At 36.5% G+C, this 23,536-nt stretch overlaps 12 protein-coding genes across 12 annotated transcripts; 7 read left to right on the top strand and 5 right to left on the bottom strand.

Annotated features, from left to right (window-relative positions):
• Nucleotides 1-41: 41 nt before the first annotated feature.
• B0P05DRAFT_563218 (galactosyl transferase GMA12/MNN10 family-domain-containing protein) lies at nt 42-1,654 on the bottom strand. Its single transcript, XM_051580694.1, has 2 exons — nt 1,170-1,654; nt 42-1,114 (listed from the first exon to the last, which is right to left on the bottom strand). Exons 1-2 carry the CDS (start codon nt 1,563-1,565, stop codon nt 110-112), a joined length of 1,401 nt encoding a protein of 466 aa, XP_051429809.1. The 5' UTR covers nt 1,566-1,654; the 3' UTR covers nt 42-109.
• B0P05DRAFT_563217 (Elongator complex protein 4) lies at nt 1,570-3,038 on the bottom strand. Its single transcript, XM_051580693.1, has 4 exons — nt 2,595-3,038; nt 2,217-2,545; nt 2,006-2,165; nt 1,570-1,957 (listed from the first exon to the last, which is right to left on the bottom strand). The coding sequence occupies exons 1-4, from the start codon at nt 3,025-3,027 to the stop codon at nt 1,602-1,604; spliced, it is 1,278 nt and encodes a 425-aa protein (XP_051429808.1). The 5' UTR covers nt 3,028-3,038; the 3' UTR covers nt 1,570-1,601.
• B0P05DRAFT_563210 (uncharacterized protein) lies at nt 3,039-4,667 on the bottom strand. The gene is made up of 7 exons (XM_051580692.1): nt 4,597-4,667; nt 4,312-4,541; nt 4,060-4,263; nt 3,686-4,015; nt 3,535-3,645; nt 3,340-3,494; nt 3,039-3,290 (listed from the first exon to the last, which is right to left on the bottom strand). The coding sequence occupies exons 2-7, from the start codon at nt 4,495-4,497 to the stop codon at nt 3,092-3,094; spliced, it is 1,185 nt and encodes a 394-aa protein (XP_051429807.1). The 5' UTR covers nt 4,498-4,541; nt 4,597-4,667; the 3' UTR covers nt 3,039-3,091.
• Nucleotides 4,668-4,690: 23 nt separating this feature from the next.
• B0P05DRAFT_563206 (uncharacterized protein) lies at nt 4,691-6,594 on the top strand. The gene has a single exon (XM_051580691.1). The coding sequence runs from the start codon at nt 4,725-4,727 to the stop codon at nt 6,441-6,443; it is 1,719 nt and encodes a 572-aa protein (XP_051429806.1). The 5' UTR covers nt 4,691-4,724; the 3' UTR covers nt 6,444-6,594.
• A 10-nt stretch (nt 6,595-6,604) lies between these two features.
• Nucleotides 6,605-8,249, top strand: B0P05DRAFT_563203 (uncharacterized protein). The gene has a single exon (XM_051580690.1). The coding sequence runs from the start codon at nt 6,625-6,627 to the stop codon at nt 8,227-8,229; it is 1,605 nt and encodes a 534-aa protein (XP_051429805.1). The 5' UTR covers nt 6,605-6,624; the 3' UTR covers nt 8,230-8,249.
• A 423-nt stretch (nt 8,250-8,672) lies between these two features.
• On the top strand, nt 8,673-9,953 carry B0P05DRAFT_575786 (uncharacterized protein; the record flags this gene model as incomplete). The annotated part of the gene is made up of 1 exon (XM_051581663.1): nt 8,673-9,953. One exon carries the CDS (start codon nt 8,673-8,675, stop codon nt 9,951-9,953), a length of 1,281 nt encoding a protein of 426 aa, XP_051429804.1.
• Nucleotides 9,954-10,042: 89 nt separating this feature from the next.
• B0P05DRAFT_563200 (acyl-CoA N-acyltransferase) lies at nt 10,043-10,744 on the top strand. The gene is made up of 3 exons (XM_051580689.1): nt 10,043-10,302; nt 10,363-10,491; nt 10,534-10,744. The coding sequence occupies exons 1-3, from the start codon at nt 10,161-10,163 to the stop codon at nt 10,731-10,733; spliced, it is 471 nt and encodes a 156-aa protein (XP_051429803.1). The 5' UTR covers nt 10,043-10,160; the 3' UTR covers nt 10,734-10,744.
• Nucleotides 10,745-11,919, bottom strand: B0P05DRAFT_563198 (uncharacterized protein; the record flags this gene model as incomplete). The annotated part of the gene is made up of 4 exons (XM_051580688.1): nt 11,636-11,919; nt 11,441-11,584; nt 11,010-11,384; nt 10,745-10,956 (listed from the first exon to the last, which is right to left on the bottom strand). Coding segments are annotated over exons 1-4 (926 nt in total), but the record flags the coding sequence as incomplete, so codon positions are not given.
• A 242-nt stretch (nt 11,920-12,161) lies between these two features.
• Nucleotides 12,162-13,100, top strand: B0P05DRAFT_563197 (uncharacterized protein). The gene has a single exon (XM_051580687.1). It carries the CDS (start codon nt 12,269-12,271, stop codon nt 13,049-13,051), a length of 783 nt encoding a protein of 260 aa, XP_051429801.1. The 5' UTR covers nt 12,162-12,268; the 3' UTR covers nt 13,052-13,100.
• A 497-nt stretch (nt 13,101-13,597) lies between these two features.
• B0P05DRAFT_581998 (uncharacterized protein) lies at nt 13,598-14,282 on the top strand (the record flags this gene model as incomplete). The annotated part of the gene is made up of 4 exons (XM_051582150.1): nt 13,598-13,619; nt 13,670-13,910; nt 13,951-14,150; nt 14,197-14,282. 4 exons carry the CDS (start codon nt 13,598-13,600, stop codon nt 14,280-14,282), a joined length of 549 nt encoding a protein of 182 aa, XP_051429800.1.
• A 735-nt stretch (nt 14,283-15,017) lies between these two features.
• B0P05DRAFT_575781 (uncharacterized protein) lies at nt 15,018-16,284 on the bottom strand (the record flags this gene model as incomplete). The annotated part of the gene is made up of 3 exons (XM_051581662.1): nt 15,018-15,279; nt 15,354-15,699; nt 15,765-16,284. 3 exons carry the CDS (start codon nt 16,282-16,284, stop codon nt 15,018-15,020), a joined length of 1,128 nt encoding a protein of 375 aa, XP_051429799.1.
• Nucleotides 16,285-22,080: 5,796 nt separating this feature from the next.
• On the top strand, nt 22,081-23,097 carry B0P05DRAFT_480359 (Phytochelatin synthase-domain-containing protein; the record flags this gene model as incomplete). Its single annotated transcript, XM_051575121.1, has 3 exons — nt 22,081-22,441; nt 22,492-22,563; nt 22,613-23,097. The coding sequence occupies 3 exons, from the start codon at nt 22,081-22,083 to the stop codon at nt 23,095-23,097; spliced, it is 918 nt and encodes a 305-aa protein (XP_051429798.1).
• Between the last annotated feature and the right edge of the window lie 439 nt (nt 23,098-23,536).

Below are 23,536 nucleotides of genomic sequence, written 5' to 3'. Positions count from 1 at the left end.
ATCATAAAAAGAAATAAAGAGCTTAACAAAAATAGTGAAAACGATAAACTCATAGTGTATCCACACGTTTTTGTTTATTTGTAAGAAAAAAAAGTGTCATCAAAGCCAGTTAAATTAATTCTGCAGAAGTTATTTTTTGTCCACTTTTGATTTTATCAGCAGCTGCCAAGCCCTTTAATGTCGCTGCATTAGGACACTTGTCTGGTGCAAAATGGACAATGAAGTCACCTTCTTCATAAAACTTGGGAAACGTATTAAAGATATGATTTTGTCTATCGAGAAACAAGGTCTTCCTGATATATTTCTCCTCGCGCATTACATCCCACATAGCGCCTTGTTCATAACTAGGGCCCTGTCGATACCATTCTTGTCTAGCCTGGATGTCTCGCAAGAATTGAGCAGACCATGCCGTATTTTTGATCAAAAACACACCTGCATTAATCATCTTGTCTGTTCCAGGTCGAACTACAATAAAATCAATCTCGTTAAAATCAGTACCATTATAATAAGATTCCAAGGTGTGTAACAGAGATTCAACTGATTGGGCTTGATTCATAACTACAGCATCCATATCAAGCCATAAAAGCCATTCGTATTTAGGTAATACTTTTTGAATTGCATCAATTTTGCCCCAGACAGTACGACGTTGATCGGGTCGCATTGCTTGTTGAGCAAACTCGCTTGACCGAGCCACAAATGCATAGCCGTGGCGTGTTGCATAATCACGCTTATTAAGAGAAGCTCTTGTACCACTGGGCTCCATACATTTATCATAGATAAAAGAGGAAGTGATGACAGCAATGGATTGATTACCTGTCAATGAAGACAATGGCTTTACTTGATACAATTGTACTAGATTTGTAAAGTCTTGGTCTTGATAAACATGTTGTATCGATATATAACTAGTGTCTACTGATTCAATGCTGTTTTCCCATAACTGAGTCGCTAATGGATTGATTGGACCATTGTTCAAGCCAATCACTACTACACCTTGATCCAAGTTTCCCCATTGTTTAACAGATGGCTCTGTTTCTATTTTTTGAATTAAACGATGTATATCCACAAAACTATGTGGGTCCTGAATAATAACATAATCGTACTCTTTTTTGCCCAACTGTACAAAGGTGAATAAAGAAAGAGAAAGAGAGATATGTAAGATGGTTTCTTACCCATTTAACAACCGTGTCTTGATTGAATGATTTCTCGGCTGGTAAAAGTGAAATATCATCAAATTCCATTTTTTCAGTCTCAAACAGTCTTCTTTCAGGTGTATCCGAGTGAGGTGTTCCCCCATACACCAAGAATTGGTACTTTACATGGTCCAGAGTAATAGGTTTCAGGTTGTCTTGAATGCCAAAATAATTAGCGCGTATTAGCTTTCTTCTTGACTCAAACTGAGCCTCCGTTCCTATCACGATGAGGTAGTTGTGCTTCACTTGCTGCTTGAACAGATCCCGAGAAAAACGATCTCGGCTTAAAAACTGAATATTTGTCAACAAGAATAAGAATAAGACACACAAGACACTAATGCCTAAACATTGCCGTCTATTTTTGATATCTATCATCTAATTTAATAAAAAATAAAAGACAGGTTTTATTAATTAGAATTCTAACGGATCTACTTTTCCGGGCGTAGAACCACAGCCAATCTTTTTTTTGCTAGCAAGTGAAGATAAACCAGTTTTAGTAGCGCCATTTGAACTCTCTTTCTTGGGTTCAGATGTTGATGGTGGTTCAGTGCGACGTGTGACAACACCTCCTTCAGGAGGCAGATGAAAAGTCTCAATAGCGAATCGTTTGCGACGAAGCTTAAAGCCTAAATCATTACTACCTCCTGCTGACAAGACACTTAGTTTAGTACTGGGAGGCAAGAGCGAGTTAAGCACAGGGAGTTTATGTACATGGAAGAAACCATGATAATTCTGTGTATAAGCAGCTTCGTTATGTACAGGATCACCTACACAGCCATTGTCAGCCATTGTGATTTCATTATCAAATAAATTACCTGCAAAGGATTCGATTTCAATGACAGCATCCACCATATGTTCAATACGCTTCATAACATTGGGCACTTCGTCATAAAGATAAGCAGGTATTGTCACAATTGCTGTACCAAATGAAAAACGAAGCAAACCTCGAAGTGCATGAAAGAATTTATATAGATCCTATATATACACACAGATGTCAATACATACTACATTATTTATCCTGCTTACATTAGGTGTCTTATATTGCCAACTAGGTGATGCTAATGAATGAATTGCTACTCTTAAAGCATGGCGAGGTGTACCTGGTGCAACGGGTATCGCAGAGCTAAAGTTGCCGTTCAATACAACTTGACGAATCTTATCCAACAAGATACTATAGTCATCATGATCGTCTTTTTCGTCCAATTCATGTGTCCATTGCATGATTTCTGTATGTGCCTCTTCCAAGATGTTGGCTGGTATGCGCTTTGTTAGATCAAATTGGCTACAATAAGGTTTAGGCTCTTGTGCATTATCTGTTTGCTTTTGATCTTTGGTGACAGAAGTGATAGGAGAAGCTAATCAACATGAGTAAGTTTTGGATATGTAAAAAAATGCTGTTCTTACGTTGTTTGGGTTTGACGCCTGTCTCAAATCGCTTTAAATGAGAATATCTCCAAGCAATTTTCATACGATCACTTTCTGCGTCTGTGCGAGCATTTTTTACTTTATCATCATCATCGTCGTCGTCACGGTCTGAGGTGGATAACCACATGAGTGTCTTGAGCATCTCTTCAGGATCTTCGTCTCGGGAAGCAATAGCACAATGATGGCCTGAACTAATGCCTTGTGCCATGAAATATTTGAGTAAAAGTTGTGCATAAGTTGTGGCGCGGTCTTCTTTAATAAGCATAATAGTGCCCACAGGTTGACCACCACCGAGAATATCGTCTAAAGAAGGAACACCGGTGGATATCAAGAGTTGACCATTATAAGCGCTTAGGCGAGAACCAGAAGGAAGTTTAGGTTGTTGGTCTGCGTTGCGTTTCTTAAAGCTCATACTACAAAAAGAGAAAAAAGAACAAAAGAAAAAAAAAAGAAAAATAGAGTCACATATTTATAGTTTAAACGGGCACATAAATTACACGAAGAATCTCTGCAATCACATCAGAAGGTATATTACAATCCATGTCCTCTTTCTCCATCTGATCATCGCGGGAGTTGACAGCTAGTACATGCAAGCGATGACCAAACACCTTTTCAGCAGCAATGGTTACTAAATCAGGCGTTAAAAAGTCTCTCTCAAACAGAGTAGCTAAAGATCTAACCAACAATGTTAAAGAAATGAATTAAAGAATATCAATAAGTTTACTTTGTTACGGCCACAAGGTCTTTGCTGCACCTTGCTGTTAAGCCTCCTTTGATTCTTGGGTGTGTTCGAATGCCTACTACAATATCTCGAATATAACGTGTAATGTCAATATTGACATGCACTTTACTTGCTTTATCAGCCAATGCTTTGATTTCCTATAATTTTCAGTTTACTATCGCCCTAGTGTACCATTACCTCTTGCTTTACAAGCGCAAATCTTCGAGAACTGGGTTGTCTAAGTAGAGTATTGTTTGAAGAAAGAAACATGTCTTGTTCGAAGTTATAACTAACAAAGAATCGATCCATCTTTTAACTGTTAATAAACTGTCTTTTTACCAGTATTTACCAATTGGGATGAAATAGATAACCGATTGTATCCTTGTGGAAGTACAGCAATCACTAAAAAGAAAGGTTTGGGCATATTATATTTGACATTCGATATTCTCAGCTCTTTAGTGATCATTAATTCCAATAGGAATGCTTGTGTGGTTGCATCACATAATTCCAGATTTTGCATTACAAGTATTTGAGCTATTCTGTTTGAATTGATAGAAGGAACATAGAGTCTTTCTTGCTCTGACCAACGATTCTTTTTGAATATTCTTTCTCTTTTCCTTAGATTAAAATCGACTGGACTAATAGGCGAAGTATAAATAACATTTTCGTTCTCCAGCAACTAAAGGCTAGTCAGACTTAAGATGTATGAATACAGCATTTTACCTTATGGCTATAGTATGATTTCTCAGAGTCAATTGTCTGAATAGAACGACTTGGCTGATGTGAAAACACAGAGGCCTCATTCTTGGGTTGCTTATCTTCAGCTTCTTCTTTTGAGTTGAACAAGGCCTCTACAATATCACTCTTAGTTAGTTTCTCACGGCATACCGTCTTGGCTACTGTAAACCCAAACAAATGACGACTTATCTATGCTTCATTGTGAGTAAAAGGGAATAGAAGCAGACTCGAGATTACCAAAGTTGCCATGTGGCTCACTTCTGTTAATCTTTCTGGAGGAGCAGTTAGTACCAAATGTTTATCTCTTTCAGACATAAGGCATAAGAGAATAGAGATGAACAAGTCTTGATTAAATGAGAATCCTGCTTGCTTTCTCAAGATGGCCATGCGAGTCTTGATCCATTCCTTGCGATCTTGTGACATGAGTAATAAAGAAGACTATATGCATAACAAAGAAAAAAATATTGCTGTTTAAGTTATCATATGATTGTCACACCAAACACACACGCTTTTTCTATTTACTTATGATGGACAGTGTTCTTTAACACTTTAGGGTTTGTTTGTCTCAAAAGTAACACAGAGATGTATTCAATATCCGAAAAACGGCTCCTTTTCTCTCTTTCTCTCTTTCTCTTTTTCTCATATCGATCATGTCTTACTGGCTTCACTTGCCTTCAGAATTATGGTACAAAATATTTCAACTTTTGCCTAGGCAGGATATTATGGAATGTCAACTCACTTGCCAACTGTGGCACAAAGTCTCCAAAAGGGCCGCGTATAACAAAATAACAGTCTATGAAGACCACCAAGTGCCTTTGTTAATAGACACATTTGCCAACTCATCTTTTGTACCTGGGCACTTTGTCAGGCACCTTGATTTGCCTTGTGAAGACAGTCAGAGATGGGATCTGGATTCCGTGCTTGTTCAAATTGCCAATCACTGCCCCTACGTTGAATCTATTACCTTATCGAAAACCTGTGCCTTATTTTATAACAGAATTGCACAAGAGCTCCAAAAAGGCAACTTATCGTACCTGGATAAACTTCAATTCCCTCAAGTGGACGGCAAAGAACTCGAGAGTTACACAAATGTCATAATGCTCATGCACGATAGACTCAAAAAAATCAAAATATCAGATTGTGTTTCCTCCTCCTTTTTTACAAAGACATACAGACCATTGACTGATAAGGTCAAGGATTTTAAGCAAGTGGAAAGACTTGTGTTAGAAAAGTTTAGAGAATGGTCTTTAAACGAACTCAATGCTCTTGTTGACTCATTAGAGGAATTAAAGTATCTTAGACTGATCCTACATCTATCATCGCCTTTGGATACATACAAAGATACAGTGCTGAAGCCAAAAACAAAAGTGCGTAAACTGTATATCAATCGAATCATAGGCTTGGAGAACGCATTTGTGTATATAATGAACAAGTTTCCTTGTCTAGAGCATCTCGAAATAGACAAAGCAAACCACGATAGGCCCATCCTTTTATCGATTACACGTCAATCCAACTTTGATCCTTCCATCATGAAGCAATTGATTTTTTATCTAAAAAACCTCAAGAGCTTCAGTATCAAAAAACTAGAGAATATGCTTGAATTTGCCTTCTTGCTCAGAAAGGAATTGACTGTAGGAAGACTGGGGATCAAATTGTTGTTTGATATAGAGCCAGACGATGTCAAGTTTTACCTCAACTTGTTTTACCACCGAGATTTGCCTAGTACGGATAGTACTATTCATTTACATATTTCAAACAAAAACAGGTCTATTGATCTTTCACCTATTCTTGAAGCATTTGGCCCGATCATTAATGAACTGACTATTCGGTATGGAGGAGAAGGCCCTGTAGACAAATGCGATATAGAAAACATATTAAATAACTGTCCTAAACTTCAGCAGTTAAATCTAAAAAATCTTCAGCTTATCGAATGCAACGCTGGAGGTGAATGTAATGAATCTCTTAAAATGCTGACACTTGTCAAATGTGTCTATACTCCTTCGGCATTGACAACATTATCTTATCGACTGCCTTATCTTCATCGTATGGAAATGATCAAATCGACATTAATTAATCAAGCAAATTCTCATACTCACTTATACATGCCTGGTACTACACTCAAGTTGTTTCAGTTAGAGAGAATAAGCCTTAGAAACATTGATACGTTTGTCTATTTGCATTTACGAACAAGAGATGCAGAAACACATTATAGACTAGATGGTTTAACTTCTACCTCGGTTACAGCAGAAGAATATCAGGCCTTTGTATCCAATGACCAAGTATTAACACTTGATATCAAGTGTAACAAGATTGAATGTTTAAACGTGATTGACTGGCAATTTTACATTGTATTTCATATTCAAGACTAAACAATTTCTTTTTATGGAAAAATTTATCGAAAATTTTTTAATTTCGTTTCCATATGGCGATCGTTGCTAATGATATCATTTGTCTATACACCAATCATATTAGAAGCAAAATAAAAAAAAAAGAGATATAAGCTTTTTTGTTTTATCTATATATCTTTTTTGTTTCTTTTATTTTTCACATATGAAGGAATTACCCCTTGAAATCATTGAATTGATTTCAACCAATACAACTGTACATGATTTGCTTGATATTATATTAGTATCCAAGGTTTGGTATCATTACTTTTACCGGTTTCTATACAAGTCAGTCTGTATAGACAGTCAAGAGAAAAGCCATCGAATTCTATCTGCTTTTGATAAGCAACATCTTCCTGGTCATCTTGTGCGGTCTTTGTCATTATCTCATGCTGAAATCAATGGTCAACAAGTCATTGATACTTTTCCTCATATTGACACACTTGTGGCTAGTGCCTTAAAACTAGACACTCTTCTATTTAGACACTATCAACTCAAGCACCTAGTGCTGGACACTAGAGAACAAGACATTCCTTGTATTTTAAAACATTGCCCAAGCCTCAAAAGACTCGAACTCTTACATTTTGATCAGCAAGTCACTATGAATTATTTGGAAACCATTCATCAGCACTGTCCTCAGCTGACTGAACTATCGCTTCAGTGCTTGGACGCTGATCCTCAACCGACCTCTTTGTTTGATGATATGCATGATACAAAGCTTGTGTCTTGTGGTCTTCAGTCTTTTTCAATCTGTACTAAATCAGGTGCTTCTAAATGGTCCTTTTGGCTCTTATATTTTGCATTTAAATACCCTTACTTGAAGCATTTGAGCTTTAAACAGCAAGGCAATTCAATTCCATCATTGGTATCTGATCCTGTCATTTTAGATCTGTTTACACAAAACTGTCGCCACTTGAAATCCATTGCATGGCATAGCATTGTTGTACGACATGATCAAGCAGCTAAATTGTACGGACCACAATTGACGCATATTCAAGTCTTTGAGAGCTTTGTGGGTTCACATTCAATTCTTCAGATACGCAAGATGGCCCAGTTAATCACATCGCTTACGATTGGTCAACTCAAGACAGCTGAGACCATTCAGTTGATTGGTACGCAGTGCCCTTCCTTATCACAGCTTGAAATTCAGCAAACCAAGGGGCGACTTGTTATTCAAGATTTGTTGGTCTATTGCAAGCGCTTGTTAGTATTGAAAATAAAGTGTACCCATATCACGGCCTCTTCTTTAGACATACCTGCTTATTCACCATTAAAGCAAGTAGTACTTCAAGCATGTTCTTTTGAACAAGGTGTATTTGAATCTATTTCTGGTTCCTGTCAAGCGCTTAAACATGTTGAACTTTTGGCTTGCTTTCAATCTGACAGAAGAGACAAAGTTGAACTGGTATTGAATCAGCAAAGGCTACACACGCTTAAAATCCAAGCACTTCGGACACGTCAATACTATCCGGGATGTCGTATCCGGTTTTTCTCGATCAACAAAGACTGGTTCTATATGGAGAAATTTGATGTTTCTCCTAAGGGCATAGAAAAAGCTGTTCAATTTGACAGGTTAGATGCACAAGAACAAGAAAAGCTACTGCCTTTTGTGACGACCAAGATGTTAAAGGCTTGGGATATTGAACACATTAAACAACAAGCATTGTTTAGCATGGAAGATCCCGAAAATGTCTACTATTCAGGGATTGTGTCTATACAATGCTTATCGATACAACATCTACTGATCAATGAACTTTTACTAGAACAATAAATATATCTATTTAGAATAATTCTTTGGTGACTGCTCCTCATGATGTCATGTAGAGTGCTTAGATTCGTTAGAAATGCAGCATGAATCTCCCTTTCTTCTCTTCCTTTTCTTTTTTTTTTTTTTTGTCTCTTATGATACCCTTTTTACCCTTTGAAATCATTCAACTCATTAACGATTATTTGCTGTTTGAAGATCGTTATCAACTTGTCTTTATCAATCATGCATTTTACCATATTTTTATTGTATTACTTTACAGACATATTGATCTTCATTCCTATCATCAATTTCAGCAACTAATGATTATGTTTAAATACCATCACTACATTCATCATTTGAGTATAGATATACCTCTCAATAGACAAGATTTAAGCAAGATACAAGCATTATGTCCTTTTGTTCAATCGATTCAACTCCACAGGTCTACGCAATATCAAGATATCATCATGTTCTACCAGTCCTTCGAAAGACTTTCTTTCCTTACATTAGACCTACCTAAAAGTATCTTGCCATTAGATATTATACGTTACACACCTCATTTAAAAAGTCTCACGCTCATGAGAATTCACCAATGGATTACATTTGAATTGATGGAATCTATCCATCAAAATTGTCCCTATTTAGAAAGTTTGTCACTTGAAGGTGATAATGCACAAGCACTGTCTACGCATTCACTCATTCAACCTGCCTATCGACTCAAATCATTTGAACTCAATGTCGAGTTTGGTGCAGATCGATATCACGACTGGCTTATTTATTTAGGCCAAAAATACCCTCGCTTGATCTCTTGTAGATTCAGGCATTCAGGGCGCAACAAGGACATGATTGAACCGTGTCCAACCGAACTGTATGCGTGGTTTATAGCATGCTGCCCATTTCTCGTCGATCTCCAATGGCACAATATCATACCTGACTTTCGCTTTTTTCGACAGCTTCACCAGCGTCAATTAAAAAGGCTTGTTGTATACGACAACAGCATGATGTTGCCTACTTTTCTAACCAGCGCACTGTTTGATCATCCATGTCTATCTAGTCTGACTCACCTGACACTAGCCATGCCTCGGTCTGCTTCACCTAATGAATTTATTCAGTCGATTGCAAGGACTTGTCCAAGGCTCAAGCATTTAGGATTACGTGAAACGTATTGTGACTTGTCAGCACCATTCAAGATGGATAACATTTTGGACCATTGTCAGCATTTGGTCTCACTTGAACTGCATCGTATTGCACTACGTGTTTTAGCCACTCAAAAGCCTCGTCCTCACCCTCTAGAGCGACTTGAAATGAACCAATGTTGCTTATTCGATGGCGTCTTTGACCATATAGCTCTTCGATGCTTTGACCTCAAGTATCTCCAATTGTTTGCATTAACACAAAAAGATCGTCGGTATAAAGTACGCATCCACTTACCATTTCAAAAGCTACACAAAGCAGAAATAGCTGGTTTACGCACAGAGACATTTGACATAGAAAGGCGTATTCGTTTCTTTTCTATTCAACATCATTGGTTCTACATGAGTCAATTTGATGTACCTAATGACAAGATAGAAGTAGCACAAGCTTTTGAACAAGTCGATATCTCTAAGTCACAGTTTTTGTCGTCTTTATGGACAACAAGTCAACGAAAAAATTGTATTCAAGATTGGGATACATATGATGCAGGACATGTTGACTTTCAATGTCAGTCAATTCAATACCTTTATTTGAATAAAAAAAGAGTCTTGTAGTTACATTGTCTATAAACATATACAAATCAAACGTACTATGTATGACTCAACTTAAGAATAGGTAATTTTTCCACAAGTCATTATACATTCGTTCGTACATTGATGATGTTTTCTACAACAAAAAAAAAAAAAAATAGTAATAAAATAACAGTCCCTTTGGTATTCTATAGCGTAATCCTTTAGATTTTTTTTCTTCTTCTGTACATAATGTCTACACGTATTGACCTCGGCGACGTGACCAAGAATAACTTGGGCCAAGTCAGAGTACTTCATAAAACCTTGTTTCCGGTTCAATACGGCGAGAACTTTTATAATGAGTTATTGGAAGCTGGTGAATTCGCAAAACTAGGTACTCTAAAAAAAAACAGGGACCTTTGTCACTCATACTTTCTATTCTTTTGTGTGATAGCTTATTATAACGACGTTTGTGTCGGTACAGTCTGCTGTCGTAGAGAAGTAGACGAAAGCAACTCTGACAAATTCAAGATCTACATGATGACACTAGGTGTTTTGGAACCTTACCGTCACCTTGGCATAGGTAAACATCCAGAAACCGTATCCATGCATTAAATCATTGTAGGTTCTGCATTGGTCAAGCATGTTATAGAACAAGCCAAACTTGCTGGAGATATCAGTCAAATTTACTTGCATGTTCAAACGAGCAACACAGCTGCTGCTGACTTCTACAAAAAGAATGAATTCCAAGTCATTAGCACTGAAAAGGATTATTACAAGAACATTGAACCAAGAGACGCTTATCTTTTAGCTACTGTACTTTAGAAAATAAATAAATATATATATTTGTATTTTATTTAAAAGCTAAAAGGACACCACCATTGGCAGTGCTTAGGTCAATACGGTTCTCTGTGTTTGCATCATCTCCATAATAACCAGAGGTAGAACCCCATTTTTTGCTGGTATAATGAACTTTGCTTGTCTCGGCCCTGATGCGCATTGATCCAAGCATAGTTGAAAGTTTGAACTGGCTTTGGAAATCAGTAGGCTATACATAAAATCAGTAACGAGAAAAAAAAAAAAAGATTCATATCACTTTACCAAACTAAGGGAAACGCGACCATTACTAGCACTGTTCTTAATCAAAATAGGATGGTCTTGTTGAATTTGATCGACATCAACATCCGAATGACCATTTGAAAGGGACAAAATAAGATTGTCATTGAATAAAGTGTTAATACGTCCAGTAATATCACCATTCGATGCTGAAATTCTTGTTTTACCAGTGCTAATACCTTCTTTGAAATGAATGTCACCATTAGCAACTTCAATGTCAACTGCTTTAAAGACCAAGTCTTTTTTCAGGTGAATATCATGGTTATCCAGAGCAATTACAAATTCTTTGATTGCATCTTTAGTCGGCACACGAACAGTAATATCAGTATAGAAACATGCATCTTTAATCTCGGATTTTGCCTATCTCTAGAGTATGAGAAAAGAGGAAGAAGATGATGCAATTCACCAGCACTTACACGCATCACAAGTGAATAGAGATCCTGTTCTTCAAAAGATTCGACCCAGACAGTATCTTCCAATTCTTTTGAAGTCATTGAGAAATCAAAACTGACAAGTACTTGTTCAATTTGATCATCAACAACAACAGTAGCATCACCACTCTATTATACGCAATTAATACACTGATTTATATGCTTGTCTTGCTAAATTACTCTGCATTCAAAGCCTTCGGTTTTTTGTTTGATGGAAAGACGAGGAAATAGGCTTGGATCATATTTGAATTCCAATAGCTTATGATAGTGATAGACAGGACCGACAACATGATTGGTTGTGATTTCAGATGTGTGATCCAAACAAGAGAGGCGAAGCATAGTAAGGATCAAATAGACCGCAGTACCGTAAATAAAAGCCTTAGTCAAATGTGTCTTTACAAATTCTTTGTATGTAGAGTGAGTTTGGTTGACAGTAGGGAGCAAAGGTTGTTTTTCCATTTTCTTTACAAAGACAAATAAAAAGGAAACTTTATAGGGTGCTTATATAGTAAAGACTTGTGCCACTTGAAGTCTTTGTAGAACCTTGGCATAGCCAAGTACCAGAGCCAAGCACACTCAGAAGCCAAGCTTGCCAGGAATATACAAGCCACTTTTCTCCTTTCATTCTGTTGAGGTCATTTGACTCTATAGATTTCAATATGAGCCAATACAAGGTAAATTCCCAAATTAAGTATTTATTTTATGCAGAATGAAGTCAGAAGGAGGCTGTTTACTTGTTTGAAACATTTTTCTTCTATAAAACTATGGCGCCTTTTTCTTCTCTCTCTCTATTTTTCTACTTTTCTTTATAAAATGAAGTTGGATGAAAAATACACTGTTGAAGAACAAATAAAACGACAACAAACCACAAGTAAGCGCTGGAAATGGGTGCGTCGCTTTACTCTTTTCACTTTCTTGGTTGGTTTATCTATCCACACGCTTTATCCTGTTGTTCAACAAGACAATGTGTTTATAACAATACAAGAAACAAAAGCTCGTGTCATTTTGCATACTGGCTTCCCTCCTGTTGAACATATTTCTGGCTTATCTATTCAGCCCGGTAAAGCTGCAGCAACGGCATTCTCACCCAATCCTACCAACTTTAAAGAAATCGGTATGGACCGCAGTTATCATCGAACAGGCGAAAGTTGGTGGGACCGTCTTTTCCCTAACCGTCATGTTCATCTTGTCAGTGTTCAGATTCCAGTCTCTAGTCCAACCCAACATAACCGTATTGAAGGCACATTATCTATCTGTGCCTCAAAGCGCCATGGTATGTTTGGTAATATTCAAGTGCCTGATTTGAACAAGTGTGTTCAAACAGTATCAGTCAATAACCATCAAGATGAAGTAACTGAAGATGATCTTTTCGGTGTACTCGAATGGGTTCCTGAAGAAGAAGTTGTTGTATTGAAGAAGTCTAAATTGTATTGGCTTGTTGTTCAATCAGACAAAGAGGCCTTTGACTGGGTCTATGCTGAAGGTGGGTCCAATCAGTATGGCACTGCTTATGAGACTGAAGCTGGTTGGGAATTGAAGCTAGAAGGTGAACCTGTTCCAAGTGCCATGATTATGGTAAAAGATCATTCAAAATAAATAAAGATTCGGATTCGGTCGATTGATTTTGCCGATATTTTAATCAGAATTCCTGTGTAACAAAATTATATTGGATTACATTATATCATCTATATTTTTTTTTTCTATCGTTCGGCACTAGTTGCGGACGCTTCCTATTGGAAAGAAACGGACGCAGAGACAGCAAGCGAAAAAAGAATAAGAAGAAGAAAATTTTTTTTTATGTACGACATCACGCTTAGACCTAGAATGATAAATCATTTGTCCTTTACTATTTCACATGCTGTTTCACAGTGGGTTCATTCTCCCCCTTCAGTATATCAAACCAAGAAATATCTTCTAAAAAAGGACTGCTTGCGTAAACATGTTTAAAAATAATAATCTCTGATAAGAACGGCTTTATCAATTGATCATTTTTTATCACCCAACTTCATCAAAGATGAGGATTTTTTCATTCTTCCAATACAAAAGTATGACAAACATATTGAGTAAACGGACTTTAAATCATCATTGTCTCTCTTTCTGTTTGTTGTGTATTAAGCACAACTTTTTTCCTCTTTCCGTATCATGGCAAACAGCCGTTTTACAAGTAAAAATCGCGTTCATCGAAACATTGTAAAGTGAATTCTTTTTGTTTAGCTTTTAGAGATCTGGTCAATAACCTCCATCAGCACGTCCCAGTCCATATTCCTTCACCTCTAGAACAACCACGTCGTGCTGCTGTTGTTGCCATTTTAAGATGGCATTGTTCCAGAGCACAACCTAGCCAGAAAGTACCAACATCTATTCAAGCATTCTTTGATCAAAATTGGGTGAAAGAAGACAAAGAAGGATATGCAGAAATCTTGTTTATGCAAAGAACGGCACGCGCTGGTGATAGGTAAAACAAAAAAAAAAGAACAGTCTCTAAACATCAAAAGATGGTCAGGACATGTTGCTTTTGTTGGAGGCAAAAATGAACAAGGAGAAAGTGACCGAGATACAGCTAAAAGAGAAGTACTTGAAGAGATCGGTATTGATTTAAATGATACGTCTGTCTTTTTACCTGTTGGAAAACTAAATGAAAGAGAAATTTCTTCTATCAAAGATGATAAACTTTTGATGATCTTGGTTCCATTTGGTAAGATAAAGAGTCCTGATTGTCTTTTTTTTTAACCCCAAGAAAGTTTATCTACAAATCGTGCCTGAATCACCCAGTTTCCAGCTACAAGCTTCTGAGGTTGCAGCTGTACAATGTAAGGATACCTTGTGACACCACATGTGGTTGACTAACATGATAAAAAAATTAAGGGGTTCCACTTGAATTTTTTCTGTCTAGAGAACCTTATGCAAGTCAAGTCATTCGAGAGCCATTGTCCGTTGTTCATGTTGCAAATCCATATTTACGTTTTTTTGTACGTGCTATGATGGGATCCGTCTGTTTTCCAGCGATCGATTTACCCGCTACCGATAGAACATTCCGTTTATGGGGTTTGACCATGGGTATGACAAGCGACTTGATTCAATTTACCCAAAGAAATCACTTGGCATTTGTAAATCTGACACGGAGTGAACCTGTATTTACTAGACCTGATATTGGATTTTTAACTCACTGGATAACGCGTATTGTGTCTTATGTTAAACATAAGCGGTTTTTGGATCCCTTAACAATGAACATGTTGGACAGGTAACAGAAAAGAAAGCGAAGAACAATCATTGTGTATTGACATCGAGAAACAGAATAGAGTGGGACAAAGTTTATTTCTCATCCATTAGAAGAGCGGTCATGGTGGCAGTTTTATTAAGATTAGGTTTTACAAGTATGGTTATGTCTTTTTATATTAAGAGATGGATTAAGAAGCGATAATAAAATATTGGTATTAGTAGAGTATTAGTATCAGTAAGGTAGTAAGAAGTAGTACAATGGAAAAATATACAACGAGCGAAACGCAAGAAAGATACAGAAAGATATAAACAGAAACCATGTCGTATAGAGTCTAATATACGATTATGGTTTGTTGAATTGCAAGCGAGGACTGCCTGATGAAGGCGTATGAGGAGTGATGGGTGAAGTGGGTTCAGAAGTAGAAGACCAATAGCCAGGAGATAAAGCAGGTAATGCTACTACTTCTTCTTCTGTCTTGTAAGTTGTAAATAATTCAGCGGTGGCAACCCTTAAAGGTTCAGGTCGGATGGCTCTTACGACATTCTTTTCTTCTTCGTCTGATGTCATTGGAAGCTTGTAGTAATCGCGAGGATCGTGTTCAATGCTGTAAAGAAAAGATCGAATGCTCAGTTTGGACACACCAAGATAGTCCATACGTGTATGATAGTCTGGATTAACTTTAGGCAAAAAGTTTTGTGCGACTGCAAAAGCGAGGATAGCATAAATAGAGCCCCGACAAGATCAATCATGTAATGATGCGTAAGATACATAGTGGAGAACCACATCCACATGACGTAAAAGATAGCAACAGGTTTCATGCGAGGAAACAAGTAGGCAAAAAAGAGCATTTCAATGGTAGCACAGCCAGAATGAAGTGAAGGAAAAGCACCAAACACAAGAGGAGAAGTGCCAAAAGTGGAACCATAGAGGTCTAACCCTAGAATTTCATCAATACGTAGTAATCCGCCTGCCTCACCAGGAATGGAATAGTCAGCAGGAGCTGAGCCGTAAATTATTTCATACCCTGTTTTTTTTTTTAGTTATTATTTGCTTTAACACACAATTATAAATATTTATGTTTGTACTTACATGGAGATGCATTAGGAAACAGTAATTGAGTCAAAACACCAGCAAGGTTCATAAAACCAAATGCTTTGCCGAAAATCTTGAGACAACCCGGAGGACCATAGACAAACAACAATAAAGAGAGAATAAAAGGAAATGAAAAGTGAATGACACCATAAGGAAGCCAGGCCAAGACATCAAGTACAGGATGAGTATGTTGAGAAATGATCTCTGAAAGGTTGGCACCATAAAGGATACGTTCAAGTGTAGGCAAAAGGTTGACAAAGATATGATCGGGTCGATAATCGAGAGGAATGAATTGACAGGCATAAAATGTGGTGAGCCAAGTGAAAATGGGTAAAGCGGGTACAGTAAAACGTTTGATGTATGGAATAAAGAATGAGGTTATCAAAAGACCTGCTAAAATGAATCGAGGAATCAACGTCGGTAATTGTATGATTGAAAAGTCAACAAAAAAGACTAGAGCGATAAACACATATTGAAGGTCATACATTGACCATTGTCTTTTCAATGCTGCTAACATATTTATTTTAATTTAATCAGAAAATTATAAAAAAAAAAGAGAGGAGAAAGAAAACAAATGGACTGGTATTTATATCATGATAGAAAAAAAAAAAAAGTCTCGTGTGACAATACATTTCCATAAGTTTTACCATCTACCTATGACATGAGTCATTTTTCAATGACAGCATAAATTTTTTTTTTTTTTATTCATCACGTTTTTTATTTGTCTGTAAAGCAGAAGAACGATTTACCCGAGTATTCGGCTGTTCAATGACTCTTGTCGTACAAGTTTATGTTTGCCCGGTTATTCTTTTTTTTTTTGTATACAGTAAGACATCTACATTCCATAAACGTATAATTTCGGCCCTCAAGCAAAACTCTTTCTAACCAAGAAGCGGAGCTCTATAATTATTGGCCAAAACCTTGGTAAAAGTCATACAAGAAAATTAAAAATAAACACATTTAAAAAAAAAAAAAAAAAAATTAAAAATCAGAATTTTAAATTCTATTTAACACTGATAATTACAGCGAATAAAAACAAAAGGAAGAATTTAAAAAAAGGAGGAAAAAACACTGTTTGAATTTCTTATTATCCACTATTGAGAAGATTATCTCACTTCACTAGTGAAAATAGTTACTTTTACTCATTTCTGACTGAATCTAGCTGACATTAGTGGTCACTAAGAGACATTGAAACATAGAAATAATGTTAGGCACATCATATCTTAGGATAGTATGCGGTTTTCGAATCGAAAGCCAAGGAAAAAATCGCCCGTAACTTATGAATAAACGTACACCAAGTGTTGAATTTGGGTGGATTTATACATGATGCATGGAAAGTGGTATAGGCTGTCTCCGTGTTGTCCCAACACTCACGAGGTTTTCGCAGTTGCAAGTCTGAATCTACAACTTTTGTATACAACCATCAGCCAAATATTTTAGTGACTCATGTAATTAGAACCTTGTCTACTAAGAGTTTCTTGGAAACATACAAAGCTTAAATCAAAGCCCTAAGAAGATTTCGTATGGAATAACACCTCGTTAAATGAGCAAATAAAGCACAAAAAAGGGGGATCAAAATGTTCGTTATTAGAACATGAAGATGTGGCACCCAAGTTGGTTTATAGAGTCTTCTGTTGTTAAGACATTCCATTTAATTGTATATTGATAACCAACATAAAGAATAAGCCTGTTTTATATATTTTCCATGAGGCAAACAACATTGAATGGCTTGCGTACATGTTTACAGAATAAACAGTGTTACTATTTGAAAACCTAGATAGCTGTCACTGAAGTAGACTTTTGGAAAAAAAGACAGACACAGTAAAAATATCTATTGGATATGGCTTGCCCATAGATCCCAGAGAAAAGACCTTTGGAGAAAATAAGGCACGTATTTTTGCCTTCAAGGGCCATATGACTGATAAGACGGATCGATGTGGAGCTTCAATGGAGGTATTATGGAGAAAACTAAAGGAGGTATAAATGAAATTGTTTTAATGTTGAAAGTGACGAACAATCGATGAAAAATCGATCAAGGTAGAAGGCCTGATGAATTGCATGCAAAGATAGCGTTTGATGTCCGATGTTTGATTGAAGTATTTTCAAGATTGCTTGGTTCACTTGAATCTTGCATGAACGTATGCCTAGGCCGAATTTACGGTTTTCATAATAAAAGAAGCGTGCACACAAATGAAATTGTAGGCTCCGAGCTGAATGTATCTTTCTTGTAGAAGAAAAGTGTGTGGCTAAATTGAGCTTGTAAATACACAGTAATCTGCATTGATCCACAACATGTTTAATACATATGCGAAAGGCCACCTTTCATATGCCACGCATCATAAAGTGTAAGGGAATTTGCCGACTATTTGGCTGTTTATATGTATATATAAGCAAGTATTCCTTTTCTTTGATTCAAGGAAGATCAAGAGTGTTTTTAATAGGACGATTCATTTAAATGGGCAGCTTGGTGCTACATTACTTAGTCAGGCAACAGAACAATAGGCATGCAAATGCTTTGGCAGCGAAAAAAGAGAATAAGTCATGCATACCTTCTTTTTTTTTTAAACATATAGAGGTAACATAAAGCCTGTCTGTACATGCATAAGCGCTTTAGATGCCTGTAAACAATATTCAATAACACTCAAGGTACCTTTGGAGTTGATTTGGACAAAAAAAAAACGACTTGTAAAAAATGGCCAAGATGGCCAAAATGACCTTATGACCTTATGTCCAAAAAATTCTTGTTTTTTTTATCTTCACGGACCTCCGTGGATCCCCAGGAACAAAAACATAAATTTCACAAAACAGCCAAACCAATGGTACCATTCAATTGCTGAACTCCAAAGAACATGTTTTAAACAAAAAACAGACTGTTTTGATAGTCTGTTTGTCGAGAAATGATCCGTCAAAGAATGGTGCATTTAAGCTGTGTTTTGAGCATTTTTGCTCTCGATGACATATAGAACCTGTGAGCAACGAGCTTATAGAAGATGTCATATGTTATTTTGAGTACCGAGAAACATAGAAAAATAGAAATATAGGCACTTTGTGACGAAAATGTGGGCTAAATGAACAAAAGACATACTGATTGACTGTGATGCGAGGTTTAAAATAGAAAAACTCTAGTTCTTCATCCCGCCGCCTTTGAAATCAAGCCTTTGCTGATAACTGCATAAAGACGCAGTTATTGGACTTTGGTTTAGTGACAAAAGCTGTAGTTCTTTACTTTCTAAGCCCATCAATACTAATGACATGGCAGCTTTGCTACTAAAATGTTGAGCAAATATGCGAAAATGTTTTTAAGGTCTTTTGCTCTTGTCATATCATTTTTATAGCATAATTGGCAGGTAAACATTTTGACCAAAGGCTAAAGCTTTTTGCGCTCATTTTGAGTATTAAAGCTTGTTGATAGCTTTATTTTTCGTCTTGCAGCGTCAAAAAGAAGTTTTTTTTTTTTTTTTTTTTTTTTTTTTTTTTTTTTTTTTTTTTTTTTTTTTTAAACGTGTTTATTGATTGAGCCGCGTACACTAAGAGTAATAGTCAAAGTGAAGAGGCGGGTGCAATCAAAATGAAAGCCAATAAAATAAGACGAAATATACTAAACAAAATAAACTAAAATAAAATAAAATAGATAGAAAGAGAAAAAAAGTTACATGATTGAATGGCATTGATCCTCTTCAATGGTCTGATGAACATTAAATCGGATGCTTGCTAATATGGCCGTGGGTACAATGGGGGTCTTGTCAGAAATAAATCTCATATGAGCAAGCCAAATTTGTGAAAGAGTCATTATGAGGATTCGGTATGGTTTGATTCCTTTCCATTGGCAGTACCAGATGTACGAGAAGTCCAGGGACGGAAGGGCCTCTTTGATATCAGATATTGAGGTGGTAGGCCAAAGAAACTCAAAGATAATTTCCTGTCATACCTTCTCTTTAGTTGGACAATGAAAGAGCATATGGCTAATAGAGTCAGTGGTAGTTAAGCACACCGGACAGAAGGGAGAGTCAAACACACGAGGCATAATAAAATGTAAGAATCGACGATGAGGAATATACCCCAAGATATACCGATATGCCACATTACGTTGAATAGAAGTAAGAGACAGAGACCAAAAGAATTTCCATTTCACTTCTGTAATATTTCTCAAAGCCAAAGGAGGAGCCATAGACGAGAGAACTGACTGACGAAATGGCTTAGCCGATGCCTTGACACTACCAATACCTTGATTATCTTGAAACCGAAATTGGTTGATCAAAGGCGCAAATGAGACCGTCGAGTCTTCAAATGGAGCAGGACTACATACAGAGCTAAAAAATGGCTGAAGTCTCAAACTCCCAGATGCAAGACCTTTGAAGACTGTGGAGGGAGTACGCTTCCAATGAAGTAATGAAAGATCACGAGTATCTTTCCAGTGAACAAAGTTGAGTCTAGCATCAACTTGAAAGAAATCTGGCACCATCATTTTCTTGACACCTAGGGGGACAACGAAGGACGAAGAAGGAGGAATGTAAAGCACAGCTTGCAAAGGTAGGACCATAGCGGTAGCAGTATTAAGGCGAGCATTAGCAAATAATCGAGGAAGACAATCAATGGCACGATATAGCATATTAATAGTGCCAGTTCTTTGTTTTTTCAGTCCTTGTGTACGAGAAGAAGGAAACAACAATGGAACCTGATGATATTTGCAGTCATTGATATTACGAATATGAAGGCTAAGTAAGTACGAGACCGGATGAGCATCAATAAAAAAGAAGATCAAGTGTTGTCAAGTCGAGCTTTTTTCATGAGTAATACCCTTTGGACATAAGGTCATAAGGTCATTTTGGCCATCTTGGCCATTTTTTACAAGTCGTTTTTTTTTTGTCCAAATCAACTCCAAAGGTACCTTGAGTGTTATTGAATATTGTTTACAGGCATCTAAAGCGCTTATGCATGTACAGACAGGCTTTATGTTACCTCTATATGTTTAAAAAAAAAAAGAAGGTATGCATGACTTATTCTCTTTTTTCGCTGCCAAAGCATTTGCATGCCTATTGTTCTGTTGCCTGACTAAGTAATGTAGCACCAAGCTGCCCATTTAAATGAATCGTCCTATTAAAAACACTCTTGATCTTCCTTGAATCAAAGAAAAGGAATACTTGCTTATATATACATATAAACAGCCAAATAGTCGGCAAATTCCCTTACACTTTATGATGCGTGGCATATGAAAGGTGGCCTTTCGCATATGTATTAAACATGTTGTGGATCAATGCAGATTACTGTGTATTTACAAGCTCAATTTAGCCACACACTTTTCTTCTACAAGAAAGATACATTCAGCTCGAAGCCTACAATTTCATTTGTATTATTTAATATTCTTTTGAGGAACAGAAAAGAAAAAAGTCTCAATAATCAGTTTGCATTTATACACTTATTTTAGAACATTTCTTTTTTGTTGCTCCATGTTTTTGGGACCATCTATTTGCTCGATATTTTTTCTTGAATGATTATATCTGTTGAGATTTGCACATTTTCCATGATTTGCAGTTTTGTTTTCGATATTTAAATTTTTTTTCTCCTACATCTGATAAATTATTTTCTTTGGGTTTTTCATCAGTTGGTCTGCCATAATTCTTATTCATTGTATTACACTCAAGTTTTTCTTTGTCTATTCTCGGTAATTCTATGCATTCATTTACACTATTCAGAAAGCCTGGTGCTTGCGCTTCTATTTTTTTCCTTTGTGCTGCCTCCTTTCGTCACACCTAAATTTCATCAAAGATAATAATTCATTATTTGATAGGCTGGCTGGAGTATACTTGAGCTATACTATATTTCAAATACCCGACAGAAAAGGCAAAGATCGAATTAAATTTCAAGTTCATATGTTTAAAGTCAGTTGATATCATCCGATAACCCGCGAATCTATTCAAAGATTAGTAAAACAAGATTAGCCATGACCAGATTTTTTTTTTGTTATGCTACTGCCTAGGGGTTTTTTCATCCAAATAGTAAAAAGTTGAAAGGAAGAGTAAAAGAAAGATTGGATTTTGAGATATAAAGCTTCCTAGATCTCATGAAAGGATCTGATAAAGATAAATCATACCAAAAGAATTAGTGGAACAATACGCAACTTGTGGCTTACATGTTGAACCATTAAATGATTAATCCTGAAGAAATAATTGGATACTGAGTACATATCTCTTTATCAGATCCATCGGAATCTGATAATTTTTTTTTTTCACATCCCCCTTGAAAGAAATAAATAGAAAAGATCTGATAAATCTTTTTATTTCATTTTTTGTCTTTATTTTTTTGCATCTATATCATGGCTTCCCGTACACTCTTCTCGAACACTTGCTTTAAATCATCTCTTATCAAGCAAGCAACGAAAAAGAACTTACTTAATAATAACAAGACTACCATCTTTCCTGGCGCTCAAGCTTCTCGCCAAGCAACAACTACAACAGGCTTAGTAGATAATTCAACAAAGTATGGTAGAGTCTCTTATGTCACACCTTTTAAATATACCCAAGTTCGAGATGAGGTTCATCTCGTCAAGTTTACTTCTGTGGAGGGAAAAAGACTTTTTCGCAATGCTATGGTACAAGGTCGAGCCGAAAGTTTCTTCAAGCTTATGGGTAATTTTTCCACGCAATCTAGCCCGACTCAAGGAGGCGTAAGTTCATGTAAGTTGTTTCTGAATCAGATATAGGAGAAAATATTTATGTTTTATTAGTGGCTATGGTTTTAAATGCACTTGAAATTGACCCCAAGAAAATCTGGAAAGGAAACTGGCGTTGGTTTTCTTGTAAGTAGTAACACGTGTTCTCTTGACAAATAAAACTAACACCTTCTAGCCGAGCAAATGCAAACCTGTTCACCAGCTGAGTCTATACAAGAACGAGGTATTCCTTTTGATGAGTTTACTTGTCTAGCACAAGCTTATTGTCAAGTCCAATCACGCCGTGGAGCGAGCTACAAGCAATTCTTATCAGATCTTGAATCTGTAACATCAGATAGCAATAGCCAAATGGTGGTTCATTACTCTAGATTTGCTTTAGGCCAACAGGACCTCCTTGCTCATTTTAGTCCTATCGGTGGTTACAACAAGTCAGAAGACCAAGTGCTTATCATGGACGTTGCCCGTGGTAAATACCCAAGCGTTTGGGTGAATACAAAAGCCCTTTATAGAGCTATGATGGCTCCTAGTCATGAAGAAGCAGGTCGTAGTCGTGGCTATTTTGTCTTGAGTCGTCACGAACAAAATTCTAAGCCTGACGTAGCGTTTACAAACAAGTTAAAATGTAAAGACTGTTCTCGTAAATGTCATGCCAACGCTTAAATATTCGTATATTCATCATCGTAACCCCTAACTCATTCTGCATCTTGTATTATATATGTAAATTTCTTGTCAATAAATCATCTCATCTTTTTATCTTTGTCAACACAAATATTTATATGCATATTTTTTTTATTCAAAGTAGATACAAGAACCACAGTACATTAAAAAAGAAAAAGAAAAAAGATATTAATACAATACAAGAGATACAAAAGATGCTCCTCATTTTCCTTTCTCTCTTTTAAGGGATATATATAGAGAGAGAAAAAGATTGCTAATTTAGAGCTTGTTTACAGAAAGATTGACATTTTGACGAGGCCATTGATAGTCAATCTTGGTGTCACGGTGATAACCATATCTTTGAACAAATTCATCCAATTCCTTGGGACCACGAGAACCATAAGCATATTGTTTAATTTGAACATCACTATCGTGGTCATCA

The sequence above is a fragment of the Gilbertella persicaria genome (genome assembly GCF_025201335.1).
Source record: "Gilbertella persicaria strain CBS 190.32 chromosome Unknown B0P05scaffold_68, whole genome shotgun sequence".
NCBI classification, from domain to species: Eukaryota; Fungi; Mucoromycota; class Mucoromycetes; order Mucorales; family Choanephoraceae; genus Gilbertella; species Gilbertella persicaria.
The sequence above is the reverse complement of the archived record's forward strand: the minus strand, read 5'-3'. Positions and strand labels throughout refer to the sequence as shown.

Coding starts and splice junctions, on each gene's coding strand:
- B0P05DRAFT_563218 (XM_051580694.1), bottom strand. CDS start 1,565: ATGATAGATATCAAAAATAGACGGCAATGTTTAGGCATTAGTGTCTTG. Junction 1,115..1,169: donor AAGACACGGTTGTTAAATGG/GTAAGAAACCAT, acceptor ACCTTTGTACAG/TTGGGCAAAAAAGAGTACGA.
- B0P05DRAFT_563217 (XM_051580693.1), bottom strand. CDS start 3,027: ATGAGCTTTAAGAAACGCAACGCAGACCAACAACCTAAACTTCCTTCT. Junction 2,546..2,594: donor AGGCGTCAAACCCAAACAAC/GTAAGAACAGCA, acceptor CATGTTGATTAG/CTTCTCCTATCACTTCTGTC. Junction 2,166..2,216: donor GGCAATATAAGACACCTAAT/GTAAGCAGGATA, acceptor GTGTATATATAG/GATCTATATAAATTCTTTCA.
- B0P05DRAFT_563210 (XM_051580692.1), bottom strand. CDS start 4,497: ATGTCACAAGATCGCAAGGAATGGATCAAGACTCGCATGGCCATCTTG. Junction 4,264..4,311: donor TGAGCCACATGGCAACTTTG/GTAATCTCGAGT, acceptor AATGAAGCATAG/ATAAGTCGTCATTTGTTTGG. Junction 4,016..4,059: donor AATCATACTATAGCCATAAG/GTAAAATGCTGT, acceptor ACTAGCCTTTAG/TTGCTGGAGAACGAAAATGT.
- B0P05DRAFT_563206 (XM_051580691.1), top strand. CDS start 4,725: ATGTCTTACTGGCTTCACTTGCCTTCAGAATTATGGTACAAAATATTT.
- B0P05DRAFT_563203 (XM_051580690.1), top strand. CDS start 6,625: ATGAAGGAATTACCCCTTGAAATCATTGAATTGATTTCAACCAATACA.
- B0P05DRAFT_563200 (XM_051580689.1), top strand. CDS start 10,161: ATGTCTACACGTATTGACCTCGGCGACGTGACCAAGAATAACTTGGGC. Junction 10,303..10,362: donor TGGTGAATTCGCAAAACTAG/GTACTCTAAAAA, acceptor TTTGTGTGATAG/CTTATTATAACGACGTTTGT. Junction 10,492..10,533: donor TTACCGTCACCTTGGCATAG/GTAAACATCCAG, acceptor AAATCATTGTAG/GTTCTGCATTGGTCAAGCAT.
- B0P05DRAFT_563197 (XM_051580687.1), top strand. CDS start 12,269: ATGAAGTTGGATGAAAAATACACTGTTGAAGAACAAATAAAACGACAA.